At 38.2% G+C, this 26,099-nt stretch overlaps 1 protein-coding gene across 1 annotated transcript in view; it reads left to right on the forward strand.

The window, feature by feature from the left end:
* Positions 1–758: 758 nt before the first annotated feature.
* The window catches only part of LOC145997015 (cytochrome P450 4C1-like), a 33,187-nt gene continuing 7,846 nt past the window's right edge, over positions 759–26,099 (forward strand). Inside the window, exons 1-8 of the mRNA XM_083133637.1 lie at positions 759–861; positions 3,283–3,373; positions 10,595–10,780; positions 12,669–12,738; positions 16,465–16,591; positions 19,137–19,221; positions 22,841–22,953; positions 24,652–24,720. Of these exons, the coding sequence (XP_082989763.1) occupies positions 769–861; positions 3,283–3,373; positions 10,595–10,780; positions 12,669–12,738; positions 16,465–16,591; positions 19,137–19,221; positions 22,841–22,953; positions 24,652–24,720 (834 nt within the window). The 5' untranslated portion in view covers positions 759–768. The remainder of the gene's footprint in view (positions 862–3,282; positions 3,374–10,594; positions 10,781–12,668; positions 12,739–16,464; positions 16,592–19,136; positions 19,222–22,840; positions 22,954–24,651; positions 24,721–26,099) is intronic.

Raw genomic sequence — 26,099 nt, forward strand, 5'->3', positions numbered from 1 at the left:
AAGTAATAAAGCAAGAGGGAGAGTAACAGAGGGCCTAGGACAGAAGGAGAGAAAGTATAGAAACAGAGGAAGAAAGGATGGGAGAGGGAAAAGGTAGAGAAAGATAAAAAGGGCGAGAAAGAAGGAATAAAGAACGGAGTTAAAGAGAGTGGAACAGAGAAACAGAGAGAGAGACAGACAGAGGAAGCAACTTGGCAGCAAATGACGACCGAAGCAGAGTCTACCTGGAAATATTTCGCCAACCTTGAAGCAAGTCACTTGGAACGGAATTCTCTGTCTTACGACAATTTGAAAAAAAAAACTACGTATAGTACTTCAGTGGTTCCCAAAGTTTACGCCGAGAAATGTTAGAATATTTTAACTGAAATTCAATCAATGATTTGATTGTTCCAAATATGTGCTTATTTAGTACTTTTTACATGTAAAAATGTTTCTGAATTTAATATATATGTTTATTTTTTAACGTAGGGCAAGTAACCTAACCGCAATAACAGAGCATTGCAAGTGTTAGATAGGCCTACATTCTGACTTGGGCGCCGCGGAAATATCTTGAAACGCTAAGGCCATCGTGAAACGAAACAGTTTGGGAACCCCTGAACTAGGTACTTGAAATCGTTCAAAAGGGCTTTACATACCTCCAATGATTAGGGTTGTCTCTCTAAATTTCCTGACGGTGAGGTTTCATTTTTTAAAAAAGGATGTACTGTTGAGAGATCACCATGATTGTAAAAGACTTTTCGCCCCTGTATTTCAGATTTCTTCAAGTTGATGTGCAGGGTTGCAGAAACCTATCGCCCCATATTCCGCTCCTGGATTGGTCCTTATGGGTACGTCGTGCTTCTGGCTCCGGATGACCTCGAGGTGAGTCCATTGTTGGGTAATATGTTGTTCTGTGAGGCCATCATCACTACACAACCACATGGGTTACTTGAGATTTTTTTTTTTCATTTAGAGTAGAGACTCGTTTTGGACGAAATCATTTTCCACAGCATTTATCTTAGCATTTATGCCATGACCAAAATTCTATCGTGTAAAGTCAAAAATCTTATGGCATTTCATATGCCATGGCATATTTCATGGCATTTCTCAAGAATAGAATCGGTTCTATTTCCGAAGCATTGCTCGTAGTATAACCAATCAGAAGCGACCTTTAGGTCACGAGTGCAGTTGCAATGGTAGCCGAGTGAGATGTAAACAATGTATCACCTCACATAGAAATGGCGGTCAAGGACAACATTTTAAGCTTTCATTTGAGATGAAGAACATTGAAATCGGACCATTGGTTTCAGAGATATAGTCCTTTTTTTTAAACATGCGCCATCTTGGATTGGCCGCCATTTCTATTAGCTACCACTTTGAGATTGCAATCATGTTTTTTTGCTATCCTTACACACCCATATAACTGTGGCATGAAGGATAATTAGTACCCCCCCCAAATTATACCGAATTCTTCTCTGGCCCATAGACTACCGTGTCAAAGATACCGAACTGGGGTTCGATTAAGGACTGCAACTATAGCGTATATGAAATTCCTGCTGATGCAACTGTTTATTTATTTATTTATTTATTTATACACACACACACAACCCCCCCCACACACACAACCTCCCCCCCCACACACATACAAACGTGGAAACTTACCGTTCTTCACGTCTATTAAATATTGCGCGATACGAAAGCGATGACGCAACAATCCAAACATTTGTTAAAATAGCGCTTTCAGGTTGCTGAAATACTGCGGTAGCTCAAGGATTTAGGATGAATGGGAGCTGCCTAATTGAGGAGCGCTTTCTCATTTTAACCAATTCGAGGACAAGGTCAAATCGACTGCAGGTGCACTTCTGACGTCCTCGTTAGGGCATATGTTTGTATTTTGCCAGCAACGTCTTCACAATTATTTGAGGGGGGATAGGGTTAAGTCATTTTTAGAGGTAAATATTAGCGAGAGTCTGAATTCTTTTGCACATTGTATGTTTAATAAACAGATATTCCTTTTGTTTAATGGGCAACTTTTTACATTTTGATTAATTGACATGTATTATTAATTTGATTAATGAGTACAGATTTTTAATTTCAATTAATGAGCACAGATTTTTATTTCTATTAATGAGCACAGATTTTTATTTTATTTCGTGAACACAGATTTTTATTTGGTATGTTAAAGCAATTTTCATTAAATGATCGATTTTCATCAACACAATCGTTTTCGTAGCATTTTTACAGTATATTTGGTAGTATGAATAATCTGATTCTTATTATGGGGTAACAAATAATTTGCCAACACAGCATATTATGTTCATTGTTATATCAAGAGCTATTTGTCGATTTTTATGCACTTTTAGAACGTTTATGTGTACGTAGTATATTATGCCCCAGAAATAATCTGGGCTCATTGTGGTGGTATGTTACATTTTAATGCCTCACATAATAGTATTAGTAGTACACATTTTAGTTAAGGTAAAATGAACTGTACCTTATAGCACACAGGGGTATGTGGAGGTATGGTCTCGTACATTCTCGATCTTAACCATTTTTGTATGTAATCAACACCATGCTCTGCCTGCTTTACTATCCAGACTAGGTTGCCCACGAGGTACTATTTATTTCAGCCAGAGCCAGAGCTTCATTATGCGGAGACAAGGCGGAAAAGATCATGAGCTTAGATCACCCACCCCGGGAATGTTATTTGTATAAAATAAACTGTTCAAGAAAATGTCAAAATAGAATAACACATCGGCTTTGGGGTTTGCAAGTCTTTAATAAATGACCAGCTGCAGCAAAGACAGCCGTAAAGTGGTCCTCTTTATGGTAAGATTGTGAATGTGTGGAGCCATACCACACATTTTCCCATATGCCTTATAACATGTTGCAATGTATTTTACCATGTGTGTGCGCGTAATACAAAACTAAGATTTATCCCAATTGAATCCTTATGTTCATATAAATTCTGTGGAAGCACATTAATGTCTTATTATACAATAGATGAAAAGTATTTACTGACAATGTTATTACTTAACAACCTTTCTGAGAGAATGTTTAATAATTAAAATAATTCCTTTTAGCATGTTTCAGAGTATTCGAATCAGTTTGATGAAGTTGTATAATGTAATATGTGATAGTAAATAATATGAAAATCAAAATTGACTTTCCAATCCGATCACATCACCATGCTTTCTTCATATGCCAGATCCAGTACAATGTCTGCAAATTAATACTGTTGTAATACCTAGGATTGTTTACTTTGTGGATTTACTAAAATTGTTTTCATTGTTTCATACGCAGGTTGTATTGGGAAACATGAAACACATAGACAAAAGCAGAGACTACAAATTCATTGAACCATGGCTTGGAAGAGGTCTCATCACGGGATCAGGTGAGCACGAAATCTAATCCAAGTAATCCAACAACCAGTGGCTATTTCTCCATGTAAGAAGTGAGGAACTTCCTACAGTTTCATTTATACTTATTTCCAGTTTTCTACTTTTTAAGAGTTTAGTGAGCGTTATAAAATTTTGAGCGCAATCAAGGTTCGGTACTCGACTGCCAAGAGTCAATGTGCTAGCTTTCACCCGCTCGTTCCAGATCTGTTGCCCAAAGACGACCGTCTTTGCCTGTCCCTGAAGAACCTTTCTTGTTATCCTACAGGGAGATGGGTGAGGGGCAGTGCAAGGGAGGGCGGGGGTACGCGGGGGGTAGCCCAGTTATACGGTCCGTGAGGAAGCTCCCGTGGTTTCCTCATCAGTGATGCCAACTCTAGCATAATGGTTCTAAACCTAGTAAAATTTGAACTTCATTGGAACCTAGCACTCTGTGTTTGGCATAATGGTAAAATCCAGCATCATCTCATAAACGAGCATCTCTGGGAAACAAAGAAATTAAATTCTAATGAAGATATTTTGAGAAAAATATTTATTTTTTAAAAAAAAATCTCCAGATCTTGTTTGTACTTCTTCAGCCGACTTGTTTCAAACAAAAGAAAGTATGGCGACCAAGGGACAAGCTTTTACAGGCCCTGATCCATCCTCTTGTTTTCATCTTTTCATTATCCTCCCCGATTTAACAAGTGAGGAACATTTCATAAAAGGAAATCGGTAGAGAGAGTTGGAGGTCACAAATAAAACAAACGGACTCTGTTACCAGTTATGGAATTTTCTTCAACTTTTTTTTGAAGCACTATGCTAAACACATTTTATTGAATGGCCGAAATTCCTAATGTTGCTTAACTACAATAAATAATCAATAACGCAGTTGACAACTACAAAATAGCAAAATAAAATTGAACTTAAAACCTCTACAGTCATCACAAAATAATAGTAATTAACTAATAATAATTGTATAATAATAATAATAATAATAATAATAATAAACTCTAGCATAATTTTATACATTTTGCGTAATTTAAGATTTGAAACAGCACCTTTTCTCATCAGGAGGTTGGTATTGGAATAGCTGTTCTCAATCCACACATGACAGACAGGGAGGGCCTGCAGCTAACATTACAAATGCAATGGCTAATACAAGGTACAGGCGAAACATGTCCATTGACGTCCGCAGGATTTTTTCCAGGGAGGGGCAAGGAAGGAATTTTTTTCCAGGGGGGCAAACAAGGCACATTTTCTCCAATAATAGTGCTGTTCCCTCAAAACACATTGCTTAAATTTGAATTTATCATTTCGTGCAATAATTAACACACATTATTGTGGCTGAAATGAAATTATGTGTGAAATATATTATTTTTGGTTGACTTTCATTTTCCAGGGGGGAACGCCCCCCTTGCCCCCAACTTCCGGACGCCCATGTGTAATTGAACACATTTTCAAAAACTTTCCTCGGTCTGTTTACCATAACTTCCTACATCCCAAAAAGTCCGCGAGTAGCCACTGCCATCAACCCCTTTACCTGCCAAATTAAGACAGGTACTGGTACCCTGAAAGACATGTGCACTAAAAGCGCTCAGAAAAGATATGGGCGCTATAGGACATTGTTGCTGAAGAACAAGGACGATAAAGGACAATGTCGCTAATGGACATTGTTACTGAAGAACACAGTCGCTAAGGAACATAGTTTCTAAAGGACATTGTAGCTAAAGAGCATTGTCTCTAAAGGACATTGTAGCTAAAGGACATTGTAGCTAAAGGACATTGTCTCTAAAACACATTGCAACTAAAGGATTTTGTAGCTAAAGGAGATTGTAGCTAAAGGACATTGTCGCTAAACGACATTTTGCTAAGGAACACTGTCGCTAAAGGACATTTTGCTAAGGAACACTGTCGCTAAAGGACATGGGCGATAAAGGACATTGTAGCAAAATGAAATTGTTTCTAAAGGACATTGTCGCTAAAGTCCATTGTCGCTAGAGGATATTTTAGCTAAAGGACATTGTCGCCAAAGGACATTGTTGTTGAAGAACATTATAGCTGAAGGACATTGCAGTTAAGGGACATTGTCACTAAGGGACATTGTAGCTAAAGGACATTGTAGCTAAAGAACATTGTAGCTAATGGACATTGTAGCTAAAGAACATTGTAGCTAAAGAACATTGTCTCTAATGGACATTGTAGCTAAATAACATTGTAGCTAAATGACATTGTAGCTAAAGGGCATTGTCTCTAAAGCACCTTGTACACGATGAAATAAATCCTGAACAAGTCCTTGAATTGAACGTTTAAAAGGAAATGACGTCAGAGACAATGTAATTTTTCTCATTTGATCCAAGGTTCGGTGAAAGAATTTCTATTTATGATTGGTTCCAATTAACGCGACCCAAGTCTGACTGTCGACCAATCAGAGCACATGCTATCGAAATCGATTACCAAAAAGCGACCTCTAGGTCACAATACAATGTATCACTTTACATTTTTAATAATAATGATAATAATAAAATCGTCTATATTAGAGCGGGCGTGTTTCGGCCTCCAGGGTCGCTCTTACAACAAACCCTTGTCTGAGTGATTATCACAACGTAAAGTAAAACTAAAGTACAAATGGAATATATATGAACATACCCTGATTACATGTAAGCTGGATGAACACTGAATATAAAAATACAAATTGAATAGAAATAAGAAAGAAAAAAGGATTATATGTATCAACTAATGGACATAGATATCTAATGTTCGTCGCTTTCATCTTTAGTACATATAATGTTACATATATAAAGTTAGCTGGAACAATGAATGAAACAGCAATGGCAATAATAATAATAAATTGGTTGAGTTGGTGTTTTAAGTCCACTTTATGCACAGAAAGGCTGAATAATAATAATAATAAATTGAAAAGACAAAAGCAAATTTATGAAATTTAGAATGCTAATAGTTATAACAAATTACATGAACAGAGTTCCAATTATTACAATGGGTATAACTTATTTATAACAGAAAAGTTGCTCGTGATTATGTGCTTAACTGTCTTACAAGTAGATGATTTTTTAGTTTCTTTTTTAAACTATGGGTCCATAGATTTACCGTGATAATCTAGGCTTTCAAACATTTTTTCTTAACCTCAGTGCCTACAATATTGAAACACGATAACTATTCAGCCGAGAGATATAAGGTTTCGTTGTAACGAGTGCACTCAAGGTCCCCGAAATGACGTGTCAATCATACCCCGGCACGGGGCCAAACGTCGTTATGCGTACGGAAGACCGGTCGTGACTCTCGGTCCAGGTTTTCAAGTTCGGTACTGAGACGGTCGTTTATTGTCATACTATTGCGAGGCGGAGATTAATACCTTGAAAAGTTACACTGTTTTGTTTACCTTTGATATGTAGATTCGAACAATCATAAAACACTAATAACATAATATCTGGTACCTGAAAACGTCAAATAACAACACTGACGAACGGTAAAAAGTGAATATATATTGTAACAACAAAAAAATATTGCAATCAACAACTGTTTACAAAGCCTCCTCACTCTCACAACATTCACTCTATCTCTCTTTCACACACATGAGGTATTTTTACATGTGAAGTATGGATACAAATCATGGATCTCATTAACATATCATCCCTTTTAATTTTTAAACCTTTATGTGAATTTAGGGCATATGTCTGCCAGCTCCTGTGCTCTTTTAAATTAACTTAAGTGCCAGCCCTCGGAAAGCGGTTAACTAAGACAATTGGGTCGGCGTGGTTAAATCTTTCGTTCGAATGAACGTGTGCATCGAGTCGTAAGCACGACATTACAAGTTTCTCGGACGGGGGTATTACACACAAGCCTCTCTCGTCCAATGAGAACAACTACTCAATTACATAGTGATGCAAAAACTTAATTGGCTCCAGCTGCCGGAAATACACAAATGAATCGTCGGCGCGAGCAAAAATTACATCAAAAACCACTATGCAACAAATAATACTATTTCACGCACACGACCTTGCAATAAAAACAACTACGCTTTCCACAATTAAAAGGGACTCATCAGTCAAACATTGACAAATTAAATGGCGCGACGGGGCGGTCGGTTACACAAGACATGTAGCACACTTTGACAATTTACACTAAATATTAAAGAAATGAAATGGAGCTTCTAACGCTGAATGCAGACAATTAAATTAGAACATCTGAACATGAAATTACCCTTTTTTATAACAATACCAAAAATTATCAGACGCGGGGGTTAGATTCGGGGTTTCCTGAGTAACTTTGCGAATAAGTGAGACTTCGGCGTTAACTGTACGGTGTTGATACTAACGACGCACGTTTACATGTACATGAGACCCTCTGAAGTATACTGTACCAGACTCTGCTACATGGCGTGGTCCTTCATCTCTCCTGGACGCGGGACTTGCACACGGTTCCTTTTTGGCGAAATTGTCCTCCGAGGTCGATCGCGACGAAGAATAATTGCGACGATATGGTGTACTTGCACCTCCTCAGAACCTCGGGCGTTCCTCTTGTCACTAGCGTCGGGTGTACGTGGTCACGCGCCGGTTCGGGATATCTCTAGTGTCGGGCATCAATTGGACGTCGATCTGCAATCATCTCTCTCTGGTGCCGGGCTTCGTTTGGGCGTCGTTCTGGTATCATCCTTCCCTCTCTTTCTCTGGTAACTAGCTTCGGTTGGAACGTCGATCTGGAAACGTCCTTCGGGCTTTGGTTGGGACGTCGATCTGAAATCATCTCTCTCTGGAAACGTCCTTCGGGCTTTGGTTGGGACGTCGATCTGAAAGCGTTCTTCGGGCTTTGGGCAGTGTTTGGTTTCGGCGTCGTCTGACTGGCTTCGGCGTCGTTGCAGGCGTCAGGGAAGCGACGCCCCCCTTTCTCTATCTTCTTTAGCCCTCCATCCTTATGTAGTCCACGCTTGGCAAAAACAAATCACCGCGTAATCTTCACCAAAATAAGGCGCACACTGGTAACTCCCTATCCGCAAGTCGCTCACAGTACGTAAGGAAACAAAGTTCACGGACACAAAACAATGATCACGCGAGAGTGTAGCGCGGAGCTGCTCTCTCTATGAAATCCGGGTGAAAACTGTTTTTGGGATGGTAGCACCGCATATATATAAGAGATTCGAATTCTTCCGTTGAACAGGACGCTCTAGTGGCTTGGCTTCGCTTTCTCAGGGGATAGAAATGACCTCTGTCCATTGTCTTGAAAGGCGCGGTCGGCGACGCGTCCTGGATCCTTGCAGAGTTATGCTCCAGCTGGTTTTCCTGGTCATCCGTGAACATGGGTTCGAACGCCTGCTGCGACTCGAGCCCGGTAGCGGCGAAAATAATCTTTCCTTATCTCCGCGTTGGTGCAAATATGTCATGTTCTAGGCGGCGGCTGTCACTCAAGAAAAACTCGTCCCCAACTCCCGACGTCTGGCTCGGATACAAGTTTATTCACAAAATAAATCAAACCTCACACTTTCATGTTTGTGCATAAAATGAATCAATAAACAAAAAATAATTTATATCGAACTGCGTTTCACATGTCACTAGATACCGTGACATCGTATTAAATGGTTTTAGGTACAAAAGAATGGCGCTGATTAAATTAAAGCGTTTACTCTACACGGATGCAAGAATATTTTAGTTTTTCTATTGTAAACACGGTGCACTCACCATAGATGGTGTAACTCGATGTGCCATTCGTGCTGTATTCGCAAAAGCTAACCGAAATGTTCCATGAAATGAAATGTTTTCGTGTAAATGTAAAGTACTGTTTTATAGCATTTACTTAGCATTTATGCTAGCAAAAATGTTAAATGAAATTCTTCCGTCTAAAGCGGACTCGAGAAAATACATCAACAACACAATTCTTCCGAGATTATAATATGTCCCTACTTCTTCCTTTGGAAATAAAATTATCTTTGTTACGGTTAATAGCCAGTCTATTTATTCATTTTCATGCCGTACGTACACACTGCCACGTTTTGGTTAAATGTGAACTTGTCCAATTTTTCTTTGATCGTGTACATTAGCATTTTCAGACCATTCAAGATTTCCAATGGGAACACTGTTCAACGACTTTCAATTGCGTTCAATTCAACCACTTGTTCATGATAAATTTGCTCGTGTACAGGACGCTTTAAGGACATTTTAGCTAAAGGACATTTTCGCTAAAGAGTATTATTGCTAAAGGACATTGTAGCTAAATGACATGGACGTGACATTGTAGCTAAAGGACATAGACGATAAAGAACACTGTCACTAAAGGAAATTTTTGCTAAAGGATATGGATGATAAGGGACATTGTAGCTAAAATACATTGTTACTGATGGGCATGGGCGATAAAAGACATGGTTGCTAAAGAACAGGCATCAGAAAAGAGACGAGTACGTGCACTGAAAGACAATGCCATCTTTGGGCAACCCTTCCCATCAGAGAATCTATTCTTCGGCAACATTCTTATTGTGACCCTGTGTCCGATGATGTCTTTTGACGATGCTATCTCCCGGTGATCCTCTGCTTCGGAAATTTGACTTTCAACTATTCTGTCTTTATACGACTCAATCTCTTGACGGTGTTTTGTCCCCCTGTGGCAACTTTGTCTTTTTAACATGTCAGCAGGTTGGAGACGAGGGAAGGGGAAGTAAATGTAGAAACCTTCTGATTTTCTTTCAGCAGCAGCCGCTACCTGAAATCCGTCAGGCGGTAAAAAAAGGCTGATAAGGTAGTTCCTTCCAGCCTCCTTGCTGATTGTACCGAGGTGTAAGAAACACGTGAAAAAGAGTGTCGTTTATGAACTGTGGCTTCGACAAGACAGTAAATATTGCGAGTTACTATCATAGATTATTTTCACGTTATATGTCTGTTGTTTTCACAAAGTACGTACAATACATATGTTATACTTTGTGTATGTAGACTTCTCATTGTTTTTATAATTCCGGATCTGACAATTCTGAAAAGTGTCATGCACACTTGGCTTAGTGGTAACGCTGTCACCTTATAATCAAGGGGCACTGGGTTTGATAGAGGCACATAGTGTTTCGGATCGCACTTTAAACTGTAGGTCCAGTCCTGATTAGCCTATCTGATCAAAAGTGGACTTAAGGTCTTTTAATAAAAAGTGTCAAATAAGAAAAAAACTACAGGATGTTGCAAAGTTTGGTCATCTGTTATGGCTCTCTCTAAAATTCAGCAGTAGTGACTAACTTGATTTTTCAGGTCCGAAGTGGCACGCCCACAGGAAGATCCTGACACCCGCCTTCCACTTCAGGATCCTGGAACAGTTTGTGGAGGTCTTCAATGAAAACTGCCAAATTCTGGTTCAGAGGCTGTGGAAGGAGGTCGGCAAGGCACAGTTCAACATTTTCCCTTACATCACTCTTTGCACACTCGATGTCATATGCGGTGAGTCATCCAAGCAGAACATCCACGAACCACCCATGGTCCTTTCTCTGTCTCATTTCATTCAACATATGCGGTATCTTCTTCCTAACGAAAACGTGACCCCTGAAATTTTAAAAGGGCACCAGGAACTCGATGTCCACTGAATTTTAATTATATTATTAACATTTCATCCACTTCTATGTTTCTTGTCCCTCAATCTTCTTTTAATGTTAAAAAATGCTGAATATTCTTAGTGAACGTTGAAATACATAATGATCATTTGAATGAAGAATACTTATTAATGTTAATTATCATAAATGCTACATGTATTAGAAAAACATTTGCACCTAAAAGGGACGAGGAGACAGGTGAGTGGAGAAGGTTACATAATTTAGAACTGAATAATATGTATTCATGCACAGATATTATTAGAATAACTAAATCAAGAAGACTTAGATGGGCAGGCCATGTGAAACGCATGGGAGAGGAAAGAATGTTTGGAAACCTGTTGATAAGAGACCTGTAGGAAGGCCAAGACGAAGATGGAGGGATAATGTTGAGATGGACCTGAAGGAAATCGGTAAGAATGGAAAACATTGAATCGATGTTGCCCAGGATTGATTGATTGATTGATTTGTTGTTTTAAGTCCACTTTATACACAGAAAGGCTAATCGGGACTGGACCTACAGTTTAAAGTGGGATCCGAACCACTATGTGCCTCCACAGCCCAGGATAGGGACAGATGGAAAGCTTATGTTGCTGTAGCCATACGCCTTCGGGATTAAGAAGGCTAGAGAGCTCAGTTTAGTGAATGAAGAATATAATGGACATAGACAGTGTATATTAGCATTTTTGTTTGAGTGCATATTTATGATGTTCCATACATGTTAAAAAATGCACTTAGATTGACACTTAAATTTTCAATGATCAAACACTACAAGTACAGAGGTTATAAGTGAATTATTTCTATATTTTCCTCATAACTTTAGAATCGGGGTGGTTGCCACCCTGGCCACCTCAAATTATTTACACTTTACTATGTGTCTCCATGGCAGAGCGAAATGCACAGCGGATAGCTTTATTTTCCTAAACTTTTCAATTTTGTTTGAATTGAGAAAATATATTGTCTTGTTACTTTTGTTTTGTTTTCCTCGACACAAGGTGTCCAGTGTTGAATCCACGTTTGAGTAGTTCGGGTACCATTTTTAATTCTAAATGGAGTCCTGATCAGTCTACCAGTGCTTAAAGAGGATATACGAGAACAAACTTTCTGTGTTTTGAGTCAACTTTATGCACAGTAAGGCTAATCGGGACTGGATCTACAGTTCAAAGTGGGATACGAACCACTTGTGCTTCCACCGGGTATCTAACCCTGGACTCCTTGATTACAAGGCGACCATGCAACTGTTATTTACAAATCGACCTCAAGGCTGTAACACTAATCAAGTGAGCTTCAAAACGCCATTTTTGTTATTTTGAAGATGGTCCGTCTTATACACGCTTGTTGTACCAGTGAAGATTTTTTGCCCTCTGTCAGCCTAAAACTTACAGAAATTTCTCGGCAAATGAAAATTATCTTACCGCACCAGCAAGTTTACTAATGGAGAAACAAACTCGACAATGGCCTCAGTTCGCAGGCAGATGGGTGGATAGGCCTTCAATAAGTGACTACACGTGGACCCCAAAGACTTATTCTCCTTAAGGTATACAGGCACTAACTCAAATTTCAAAATATATGCAGATCAGCAATATGCGTGTGCTAAAATGCAGCAAACTTGTGCAACACTACATACAGAAATGAACTAGATGATAAACAAAAACAAATTAAAGTTTTCATTTGACTATCCCTTGTATAATAGAACATACTGGTAAGATATTCACTTAACCTGACTGTATTTTATTGCACAGAGTCAGCGATGGGAACGAAGGTCAACGCGCAGAAGAATTCTCGGTCAGAATATGTCTCAGCCATTTACAGGTATGTACAGTCAGCTTCTAATAATTTCTACTAATTGTGAACTTAGAGCAATTTATAACAAACATTATATGATATTATATTAATATACACAAACTGTTTTCTTCTCAATAGGGATAACTCTCGAATGGGACAAATACAGTGGCGTCGCTAGGCCATCTGCTTTGGAGGGTCTGCCACCAGATACATGACTTACTACTATTGTAAATATTTTTAATGTTTGAAAATAGCAAAGTGATTAATAAGACAATAATATACATAACAAACATAAGGAATTAAAACAAACATAGACTTACTGCATTAATTTTTAATAATAGTATTATATTTTGTTGGTGGAATCATCTAATTAAAACAGATGGATATTCTTGTCCTGTTTTTCTAATGCTGGTGAACTATGTCTTTATGTATCAGCTGTACTCTGCGGTTCGAATTTCTTGCAAAATTATTAATAACACAATCCACACACAATTCATGACAGTCTTCCTTTTCTATGGCCAGTATTGCAAGTGAGGAAAGTCTGTCTTGGCCCATACTATTACGCAAAAATGTCTTGATTCTCTTCAAACAGCTAAAACTCCTCTGACACGATGCTGATGTCACAGGAATTGTCACTGCAATTTGCAACATTCTGCATAAGTTCGGAAACATGTCTTTTGGAATGGCGTTCATTAAATGTTAAATGTATACTATGGATGTGATGGTGTATGTCAAGTTCTTTAGGTAATTTTTTGCAACCATGATTTCAGCGATCGGCACTTGTAATTGAAAATATTCACAAAAACCACTCAAGAATTGAGGGTTCAAAAACAAGTCAAAATTTGTTGTAAGTAAAGAAGGTGACATACGCTGAATTCCAACCAGAACACTGGAAGTTGCTTTATCTTTGAAACGACTTTCCAGCTCATTTATCATTCGATCAATGATAGCGTAAAAAAGTCCGCAGAATTCAGATTTATCGGTATAAGTTTTGTGCCCCAGGGTTTCATTTACAACGTGGTCTTTCAGTGATGATGGTAATGTGTGAATACGTTTGTGAACTTTTGAATAATATTCAACACTTGTTTCATTGAGAGTTACCTTCTGTTTCGCAAATGACTCTGGCTCTTTGTATACAGAGTTAAAATATTCTTCATTTCGCATACCGCGTAAAGTGTCAAGCACTGCATTAACACCTGCAATTGCCTCCGCAATATCAAGGCTTGGTGACTGCAACTTGTTATTGAGAATTTCTGTTATGGACAGAAGCTCAATGAAAATAAACAGAGACGTCATGGTTGGAAAGAAACGGCTGTTTAGGTCCTTCGCTTTCACTGCCTAAATCTGAAGTGATGAAACTCTCGACTTCTTTTGTAGATGAACTTGGAGTGGGAGGACATGTTTCCGATTCAGCTAGTGCAGTTGAAGCAGGTACCTTATCTTCATCGAGACAATCTGTGACTGTGCTGCATTCGCTTAAAGCTTCAGATTTCAGGCGCTTACTTCGAATAATAAATTTGTCCATTGTTGTAAGAACAAAGTAAATGTTACAAAAAGCTTTGATAACAAACACACAATATCACAAAATCCGTAACACAAAACGCACCACTACCGTTTCCTCGCGTAGCAACCGTTGTGAAAATAGAACAAATGACGACGATCGTTTGCACTGTTGCCAGCTAAAGACATGGCGTGTCAGATGTAAGAACGTGGTTTTAAAAAAAAACAACTATGTCACAACGAAACGATTCTTTCCCAGAATATGTATCTAGAGGTATGTTCCTTCATTAACAATTGTTCAAATATGTTTTCTCGAATACTGTATGTAATAATAGCTAAAAATTGGGGGGCTTATCGATGGATTGGGGGGGGGGGGCTGAAGGTCCCCCAAAAAGGGCCTAGTGACGCCACTGGACAAATATAATAGACAAACTAGAAGAATTATACATGTAAACATGAAATGTAATCAAAATATAACACCATTAAGCCTTGTTTCCATGATATAAAAAACGCAATATGCTGACCAAGGCAGTAATTTATTTTATTATAAAACATAAACTAAACGTAACGTTTCAATCTTCTAGCAAGGTCTTCTTCAGACTCTGCACCAAGTACAAATGTCACAAGATACAAAAACAGGACGAATATATATACACAAACATTACTCCCCTCCAGATTATTAGAAAGTTGTTCTAGAACATTCTAGCAGGAGGCTTTCCCTTGTCAACTGTACTTTCACCTAAAAGGCTAAACATATATAGAATGTGGTTCACCTTCTTCCTGAAAGACAGGTTGAAACAACATAGGGATGATGTACGACTTAAGAGAGAGAGAAATGTGATATTTAAACACATGAGAGAAACAGGACATGACATAGAGTGGGATGAGGCTAAGCAGATGGGAAGGGAGAAGATAATACTAGTGAGAAAATGGAAGGAGGCCAAGAAAATAGAGAAGAAAGGAGAAGACACAATGAACTGGAATGGGGGATTGAAGTTAAACAAATAATGGAAGAAGGTGTTAGAAAGAGTGGAAAAGACAAGAGAGAAAGAGGAGAGAAGAACGAAGAAGAATGAAGGAAAAAGAGCATGAGATAAAGAGTCCAACCAAATTCTATATGGAAGTAAAATATGTTTAGCCTTTTAGGTGAAAGTACAGTTGACAAGGGAAAGCCTCCTGCTAGAATGTTCCAGAACAACTTTCTAATAATCTGGAGGGGAGTAATGTTTGTGTATATTCGTCCTTTTTTTGTATCTTGTTACATTTGTACTTGGTGCAGAGTCTGAAGAAGACCTTGCTAGAAGGTTGAAACGTTACGTTTAGTTTATGTTTTATAATAAAATAAATTACTGCCTTGGTCAGCATATTGCGTTTTTCAAAATGTAACATTTTTTATTTATATTTTCATAGTCTGAACAGAAAGCAATTAAGTACAACTTCTACCGTTGTTAAAAAAATTGCCTTAGAAGAAAACATTTTTTGTTATTACTGATTGATTGATATGATTTATTTTACTTCGTTTTTCTGCCAATTTTTGCTAATTGAAAATATGTGAATGAATAGTGATGAAATGAGATGAATATAGGAACAATCATAAACACACATGGCGACACAAATCTCCACTGGCTGTAGATCCAGACGCGACAACCTCGTTAGTCTGTAAAAAGCAGTCCAGGGTGTACTACGTCGAAGAGTGTTAGGGTGTTTTCCGAAAGGATCACCCCTTACACCCCTAAAGAATTACAATATACGGTGTATTGTAGGTTTGCTATGTTATATAAGAAATACGTGGTTATCAGAAAAAATCTTATTTTTCAATTTTTAATACGAAGTTGTTTTTTTCTGTCTGTTAGGGGTGTTTTCTCTTCACTCTCTGGTGTAGTCATTGATTAAGATTGTGAAAAATTGTCCTCTTGAACTAGTGGAAGTGCCACTCTAGTTCAATAGAATAACGGGGAGGATTATATTTTGCTCGAAAAACTGATGAAGGGAGCGTGTATTCTCCTAAAACGTCACAACCAAAATTTTTTATGCTTGTAACAACCGTAGACAACAAGATAAAGAATTCTACTATGGAAGCAATGCAACCATAGAAGAAAATTTGTAGATTACAATTGTTGAGTGTAGCAAAGATTAATTTGTCTCTTTTCTTCTCTTTCTATATAAATGTGAACCCTTTGTAACCTGAAAGAAGAACAAACCATATGCAAATTAAAACTAAAAATATCATTTTACTTTTCTTCTCAATTGCAGGTTCGGTATCTTGCTGCAACATCGCCAAACCAGACCGTGGCTCCATCCGGAGTTCGTGTTTCAATGGACGCCAACGGGAAAGGAGATGAAGAACATAGTGAGGGTCCTTCATGACTTCAGCAACAGGGTGAGGTTCATTTGTTGTCTGAACTACATAGCGAGACTGGAATGAAAAACTTATTAACATTCCGTGCTTTCCAGAATTTACCAGCGTCCATCGGACTGGTGAACCAAAAAATAGTGTCAAATTCGGTGAAATCTGGAAAGCTTCATGCTGAAACAAATGAAGACTAGATTCCATAAGCGCACGCACGTTCGTGTTGATTAGGAAAAACTCACTGATAGTGACTAAATCACAGAATATATTTCATGAATATTATATATTTTCACTTATCGAGATCTCAATTTGCATGTGCACTATGAATTTAAGTGGTATTCTTTTGTAAAAAAATATCGAATATTGCGAATGGATGCTTTCCTGTATGCTGCAGCAGAACAGGGACCCAGTTGAGCTACTGAAAACAGTAGAGAACGTTAGGTACAGTTCATCAACTGAAAACAGTAGATAGAATTTTCAGTAGGGAAAAAAATCTGACTATGAAATTTTGTATGGTGTTGCCAACTTAAAATAGTGATTTCCTATCTTGGTGCAATTTTCCCCCTTATTTTTAACCACTCTGTGTAAAATGAAAATTAGAGCTAATTTTCAATTTCCATTTTCACTGTCAGCACCACCGAACTACAGCGCCTTGATAACGTAGTGTGGAAAACGACCCAAGAAACTGTTTCCCCGAGACGATGACAAGTAGATGGCAGTGCGATCGACCCAGGTGCTAATTTTCTTATGAAAGTAATGCGGCTTTGTTAGTTTTTGGAATATGTTATGTAGATTTGTTTGTCTTGAAAGGCGGTACGTGAATTGATGAAAACAGTTATATTTGTGGAGTGATTTGCAGTCACGAAATGACATTAATTTGGAAAGAAAAGTAAAATAAAATTAATAAATAAATAGCATGCGTAACACAAGAAGAAACATCGCAAAGTGATTCCGGACGTCAGGTGTTGGATTGTGTACTAGAGTTTTATTTTCTATGTTATTAGAATATAAATAGTATCCTGAGAGATATTTCATACCGAGGCGACAAACCACAAGTGTCGCTTGGAAGCGAGCAGTCCGTAATCAATGAAGCCTTTCGAACCGTAGGGACACAAGCTCTGACTGCACCGTTTCTTCAGGGAGATTTTACACCAAAGCGACAAGCGACAAATACGAGAATTTCACACCAAAGCGACACGGGTCCTTCGGTCCAAGGCAACTTTCACACCGAAGCGACACATGTTGCTTGGAAACGAGCCAATCAAGAGCAACATTTCACATCGTAGCGGCATGACGGGAAGCACAGGCCAGCGTTCGGTTGGTGAAATCCTCAAGCGATAAGTGTCGCGTGTCCCTTGTTGCTTTGGTGCACAATCTCCCTAAAGCAAGACACTCATTGCATCGCGCATGCGCGAACAACAAACCACGGCAACATGTTGCAAGCTATTGAGGAAATGGCCCAGTTTGAGCGACAAAGCGACACGTGTGGCTTATCGTGTCGCCTAGATCTGTTGTTGTAATGTGCGGTTTTTCGTGTCGCCTATCTGTTGTTCGCACAATTAGCAGCGAACGCTTGCCAATAGACTGAAGGCAGGCACCATGTCGCTTGTCACTTAGTTGGGAACTCCCCCTGTAGCGCGTCGCTTCGGTCTGAGCACCCTTCTTCCTTTAAGGAGCTTTCCGACCGAAGTAACAAGTAGCACGCGAATACGCCATATGAACGTGTCGTTTGCTGTTTGGACCCTCATGTGCAATGAATGCTATTTTACAGTCTGGAAGTGTGTGTCACTAGTGTGACAGTGTGAACATCCCGTGTCACTTGTCCCATTGGTTTGAAAGTTTCCTTACACTCATGTCGATGGCACTAAGAAAGTTTTGTGGGGTTCCCCTTGTCGTTTCATGGAGTCATCATCGCCGCGATTAGTTTAAAGCGGAAGAAAAGAGACAGTAAATATCCAAAATACAAATGCTTCAGTGTGTATATCTTTAAAAGAAATGATGATGATGATAATAATAATGAACCTAATTCATACACAAAAATTTAGTTGCCAAGAGCATTCCACGCGTATTTTTTCTCCCGTATTATTTACGAAAGTATGACGATAACAGGACGTGGTCGACTGTCTAGAATGTTCGTTAATATCTTCGCGACCACTGTACCAAATATCATAGCAATTATCACATTCATAGAAATACTTCATGTAAAAGAATCAGACGTTGCAGAGAAAACTCCATTTACTTCCATTATAAGCAGACGAATACCAAGCACCGAGTTCAACACCAGCGCCACTAGCGGATCATTTTCGAGTGGAACCAGCCAGAGCGCGCAGAACTGTGCCGTTTTCCACACTACGTTATTCTAGGCGCTGTAACCGAACTGATAAGAATCGACCACTTTCACTTATTTTACATTTTTATTGTTGAACAGTGTTATTGATCCCATGCGCATCATTTGCTCCAGACTCCTTACCTACCTGCACTAAGCTTTGAATTTTGTTCTCTCTACACTGTATCATACTTCACTAATAAAATGCATCATCTCTTTGCCGTATTTTACTGTAAACTTCTTTCGTAGGTGATCGCCGAGAGGAAAGATCTGCTTCATTCAACCAAAGAACAATCGAATCAGCAGCAGAAACAGGACGAAGAGAATGGCCTGGGTAAGATATACATGATTATATCAAGTTCATATGAGCATGAGTGTTTGTGAGTGTCCTTTCATCAATTTCATCATATCATCACTCATCCCCATCTTCGCAATTAGCCAAAAGTGGCATAAAAGTGAAGTAAAATAAACTCAGTCAATCAGTCACTTTATTATTACTTCAAACCAATAGACTCCTGAATATTGGTTCCGAAATCTTCATTTTGAATTTTTAATGTCATTTAACCCATTCCTTTTCTTTGGAGTGACAAAAAATTGCTTACTTATTGTAACTATTTTCTAGTTTTTTTCCCTTGTATCTTCTTTTTTTCTTCGTGATTCTCTTTTATTAGTCTTAATGGTGTTTACTTACTTAATTGTGTATACTCCCTCTTTTCTTGAACATTTATCTTTCTAGGTTTCCCTTCTGTATTCTGTCTCATTTTCTTCTGTATTCCCTCTTTCTATTTGTCACTCCTCTATACTTCTCCTTTCATTCTCTCTCCCTCTCTCTTCCTATATTTTCCCCTCCTTTTAGTCTCTTTCCCCTCTTATTTCCTCTCTCTCCTTTCTTAATTTTTCCCCTTGTATGTACACATTGCTTGCATTGTAGAATTTTTTCTATTACAGACTTCTTTCACATTTAAGTTGCTATTACAACAATGTAACATTGGCAAGATCCATTCTATAACTGATTCTTTTGTTAACTTTTTTAACCATATTGTAACTGTTATCTTTAATCAAACTAAAAATAAATATCTGATGAAGGGAGTGTGTGTTCTCCTGAAACGTCACAACGAAAAACTGTTTTTATGCTTATAACAACCGTAGAATAATTATTTTCTTTATTTCTCCCCACTTCTTGATTTCTCTTCTACTCTCTCTGTGTTTATTCTTCTCTGCCTCGCTTCTCTTTTCTAATCGTTTCAGTCTTTCTCCTCACGCTTCTCTCTCTCTCTCTCTCTCTTTGTCCCTCTCTGCTCGCTTCATTCATTTTCTCTCTCTTTGTTTTGCTTTACCCTTCACTTCTTATTTCCTCTTTCTTTCTTTCTTTCTGTCCATTCATTCAACCTTTTCTGCTTTTTCATATATATATCTTATCTTTCTATAAATCCTTGCTTATGATCAGGGCTAGGATTTTGATGAAATTGCATCTTTTTTTCTGGTGAATAAGAAACCCAAATCTTTTAATATTTATATGTTTCCTGTCGTGCTGAAACTTTTAAGCACTATTTGTTGGGGCATTTTTTTGCATTTTTTGCCATTATGGGTTGTATAAGTCATTTTTTTTGGCATTTTAAGTCATTTTTTTATTTTCTTAGTTTTTCAGAGCACTTGTACGCTGCGAGTGCATGGGCAGCATTAACGTGAAAGGATTAAGATGAATAAATATCCTATTTTTTCATATCTTCCCTAGACAATTTAAAATATATGAAACCGCAGCTACCTTCCATCCGTCTCAGAAGAAAATAAACAACACGAATATAACGATTTCCTGACAATGAAATTCAATTGTTAGAAGTTCAAAACAGCTCGCAATTTTGCCCCAGGAGAAGAAAGTCGTTGCCCTGCCTAATCTTATCTTCTAATCTGCTCAGACCAATTGTCGTGTTCCTTCAAAGTGAATGGATGGAACGTGTGATCTGGCCATTGTCGAAGTTCCTGTTTATTGCGAGAATTTACTTTGGTGCAGTGTTCAGTAGAGCAGGTTTTCGAAGCATTGGACAAGATGCCAAAAACCAAGCAAAGTACACAGTACAAATTAAAACAGTTTGTGTCCCAGTATGGTGAAAATACGTTCAGTACGGACGGATCAGTATTATTCTGTCAGCTTTGTGGTGTAAGAGTTGCTGCGGAAAAGAAATTCACGGTGGAGCAACATGTCAACCGCGAGAAACACAAGGCAGCTCTGAAGCAAATTCAAGATCAGAAGAGGACGGTGCAATTGTTAATGGGTGAGTGTTCCTCCAAATCCTCTGTTATTTCTGAAGAACTGTGCGACGCTTTTATTTCTGCTGACATTCCTCTAAGTAAACTAAATAATCCTAAACTTCGAGCATTTTTGGAAAAACATACTGGGAAATCGATACCAGATTCTTCCACGCTAAGGAAAAATTATGTCAAGAAATGCTACAACCAAACAATGGATCAAATTCGGCAGAAAATTCATGGTAAAAAAATATGGGTGTCAATTGACGAAAGTACCGACTCACTCGGACGGTACATTGCAAATGTAGTGATTGGTACGATGCAGGAATCTGAGTCTACTCAAGTGTTTCTAATAAATTGTGAATGTCTAGAAAAAGTGAATTATTCAACGATCAGCAAAGTTTTCATTAACGCGATGCAGTTATTGTGGCCCGACGGCATTCAATATGACAAGGTGTTGCTTTTCGTAACAGATGCGGCACCGTACATGGTTAAAGCAGGGAATTCTCTGAAAGGTCTGTACTCGAAAATGGTACATGTAACATGTCTTGCACATGCGTGTCACCGTATTGCTGAAGAACTGCGAAGTCACTTTCCTGATGTAGACCAACTGATTGCAAACATTAAGAAGATTTTCCTCAAGTCCCCATCACGAGTGTTAGCTTTTAGGTCTCATGCACCTGATGTGACTTTGCCACCAGCTCCTATTCTTACTAGATGGGGTACATGGTTAGAGGCTTGTGGTTACTATTGTGAAAATTATAAAGTTGTGAAAGAAGTTGTAACCTCGTTCGACAGCAGTGAAGCATTGTGTATAAGACAAGCACAGGAACTCTTGGCTGATCCCGAAATGGAGGGAAAATTATGCTATATAAAGTCCAACTTCGGCTTCCTACCTTCTGCCATAACTTCACTCGAGACATCTGGAGCTACATTGGTTGATCAAGTTAATGTCCTTAACAAAGTTCAGGATAATTTGGAAGCAGTTCCAGGTGCTGTTGGAATACAAGTGAGAGAAAAGATGCAGAAAGTGCTAGGGAAAAATGCAGGATAAACAATAACATGTTCTATTCATGACGTATTGTGTGGGAAAACGTTTTCGTTGCCCGACTCTGAAACCGAATTAGAACCAAGTGACATTGTATGTTTTAAATATGCCCCTATTACCTCTGTTGATGTTGAAAGGAGCTTTTCTATGTATAAAAGTGTGCTAGGTGACAATCGTCATCCATTTCTTTTTGAAAATTTACAGAAAATATTCGTTACACACTGCAATTCAAAACTGAACAGTAACCTCTCATAATTTGTCAAAAGTTGCATACTAGAGTTGCTGTAATTTGAAGTGCAAATAAAATTTTAGTTTGGAATTTTTAACGGTTTTTAGGTCATTTTTAAAGTCATTTTTTGGCAATTTTTAGGTCATAAATGCATCTTTTTAAGGGCATTTTTTACGAATTTTTAGGTCATCAAAATCCTAGCCCTACTTATGATGATGCCATTCGTTGGTCAAGCATGTTAACTGGTCAACTTACGATCTTTCCACCGAAGTTTGGGCATATGGGTGTTTTTTGCCAGTGTTCCTTCATCAGTGTGATCTTATCATTACTTATCCTCATCGTCCCGATTAGCCAAAAGCGGCATACCCCCCTCTACTTTGGAAAAAAATATCCGGGGACAGCTTCAGTAAGGAATTTTTATATTTTCAGGTACGAAGAAGCGGATGGCCTTCCTCGACCTTCTTCTCGAAGCCTCTGAGGACAACGGAGGAAGCCTTTCCGACCAAGACATCAGGGAAGAAGTGGACACCGTCATGTTTGCTGTAAGATCAATATTCTTCTGCCGTTTGAGATTACAATAAGAGAGTTTATGAAGTATAACATATATTCATGTGAATAACTAGAAAATTTAGACTCTCAGTTGCAATATTTGCTTCACTACCATTACTCTTTGTCAATTGTTTCGCAACACTCCACCCTTACTGGGCCGCTTCTGGCAGGAAAAACCCAAATAAACAACTAAAAAGGCTCGTTAGTCCTGGGTTCCCATCCCGTTCCTCACCAGAGCGCTCGAAATCAAAGAATCAATCACAGGCAAGAACTTACTGAATTAATGTTACAGGGTGATGGCTGAAAACTCGCAGAAATGGGCTTTATACATTTATTTACAATTCAACAAAACAAGGCTCGGATTCTTCCAATAATTCTCTAATTTACATTATTTACATTTCTCTAACTTGAACCCCACGGCAGAACTGCCAAGTGGAAGCTAACTAGCATCGGCGGAACCGCCTCGGGATGCTCTTTCTCATGGGAGGCCAATGGACACCGAAGATCACTCTCACTTCTGCTATTCGTTTCACACACACTCTCTGTCCTGTCCTCTGTCAGAGGCCATATTTATACTTCCTCCCACGTCGCATGGGGGAGGGCTGAAAGTTTAAATCTTATTGGATCTTTTAAACTACACTGAACCATGGAGAAACCCAAGCATACAAAAACACAAGCAAAACACAAAAAAGAAACAAAAAAACAAATACTGTTTGTAACACAATTGACATTCTGTTGACAGTTTGAAATTTTCATTGAGGGATGTATTTTGTCTGTCCTCCTCCGTAGCCGAGCGGGTTAAGGCGTTCACTCGTCTTGAGATCGTTCGCTGCGGGACGGCGTAGGTTCGAATCCGGCTCTGGTCGGAATTTATTCGGCCTACGTATAGGGAGGAAATTGGGGAGCTCCGAATGAGTGAGCGGTAACCCGGTCGAGAAGACCTACAACGGCTGGGGGGTTCGACGGGCTGACCACCCGTCACCCCAATACTGGTCTAAGATCTCCACGCTATAACAGGTGACGGAGGAACAGTGTGGGAGGGAGACCAGCAGTCGGTAGGTAAGCCAAGGCTCTCAAGGGCTGTCGCGCTATGGGTTATTATTATTACGTATTTTGTCTACAGACCAATTGCATTTTTTTAGAATTTTTCAAATATAGCTAATTGAGTAACAGAAAATATCATTTACATTATTATTTTGGTTCAACACATTTCTTAGAAAATGATTGAGCAGATTTCGATATATTTTTATTTAACTATTCTGATTTCGATTTAATTCCAATTATAGAGATATAATAATAATAATAATAAAAGTTAAAAATTCTTATTTAATAAAATTTCAAGATATATCTGTAAAAAAGTGAATATTAAGAAAAATTTAAAACATAGTTGATATCTATTTATTATTCTGGAATGGGAAGTAAAATCACAGTTTCTATTTATATTTAAAACATTAAAATGTTATGTAAATTTGGGTACACATTCCTGTTCGATACAATTATCCAGATTAATTAATAAATCGTTTATTCGTTAGCATATATTAAACATTAAATTAAGTAGGCTTTCTAATAGCCTGCTACAATGGGTTAGTATGATAAATATAGAAAAATATAGTCCGTGTTGATGCACGAACAGTAATCTGAATATGTGTATGGATCTTATATTTGCTTAGTTATGTGTTTTTTTGCTGCAGGGCCACGACACGACAGCCTGTGCTATTAACTGGTGTATTCACTTATTAGGAGCGCATCCTGATGTTCAGGTAAGATTTTGGAACTTTAAACCATTTCAGCAATGTAATAAATGACGATGGCCATTTTATAAAGCATTTGCTGCTATTACACGGTTGACAGCAATTAATGTAATTTTAATGATTCAAGTTTTAAAAATATATTTATGGTGCACACAACTGCAATTTAGAATCATTATCTATCTTTATCAGTGTGTCTACCAGTCAAGAAAGTCATGGAAGTCAATAAAAAGTCAAGAAAATAAACAAGTATGTCAAGAAGTCAATAAAAAGTCAAGAGATTATACTTGTGGTCAAGAAGTTTTGCTATCACAATGACTGATTGATTTAATTTATTTTACTTTACTTTTCTGCCCTTTTGGCTAATTGAGAAGATGAGGATGAAGGGAGATGATATAAGATGGATGAAGGGACAGTCACAAATATATAGGGATAACAACATGAGCCCCACATAAGAATGTACTGGCTGTGAGTCCAGACGCCAGAGAATCGCCAGTCTGCCTAATGCAGTCCAGGATGCATTAATATATAAAGCAAGTCTAAGTCTCTTGTTACGTACAGCTTCAGTTTTCATCTTAACTAGCATTTTTGTAGGGGTTTTACATTAAAAAATATTTAATTTCTTGATTGCTAATTTCTAACTTTACCTAATTAGGGGTCGAATAAAGAAAGGTTAAGGAAAACTACAAAAAAGGTCAAGGAAAAGTAATGAAAATTCCAGAATTTTGGTAGACACTCTGTTTATTCAAGATAAAATGTTCAAATTTGATTTTTTTTTCTTTGTGTGAGTGTTGTAGTATAAGTCTGTATATATAGCATTCAAACAGCTAATTGCGCCATCTTCACTTATTCCAGCCTCGATACAAAAAAGAGAACCCAAAAATGTCCGGGACTGTACAGTACATGTACTCACGAAAAAACACGGTTGTGTTTTGTATTTGTAAACAGGTAGACTGTTAAATTTTAGTGGCAAAATACATACATTTTTAACAATAACTTTTATCAACAGAGCGCACTAACACATTTGTGCACCAAAGACATTATTTTGTTCAAGAGTTTTACCAAGGCTGACAACCTATTGCCTTTGCTACAAGTCGAATGTATTTATCAACATTATATCTCATCGAGGTATACGAGGGTCACTATTTATGTTTTGAGCCTAACAATTAAAAACAGGAATTTGGCATTGAAAACTGCTTTATTGTTTTTCGAAGTATTCTCCTTTATGGTCAATACACTTTTGCATTCGTTCGAACCATCTGTCAAAGCAGTTTTTCCAATCTTCTTGAGACACCTCCATAATATGGTTTTGAACGCATCAACGGCGTCTTCCGCCGACGAAAATCGTTGTCCACGCAATTTATTCTTGACATTCGGGAACAAGAAGAAGT

This window comes from Lepisma saccharinum, chromosome 1 (genome assembly GCF_977018435.1).
Source record: "Lepisma saccharinum chromosome 1, izLepSacc3.1, whole genome shotgun sequence".
Classification (NCBI taxonomy): domain Eukaryota; kingdom Metazoa; phylum Arthropoda; class Insecta; order Zygentoma; family Lepismatidae; genus Lepisma; species Lepisma saccharinum.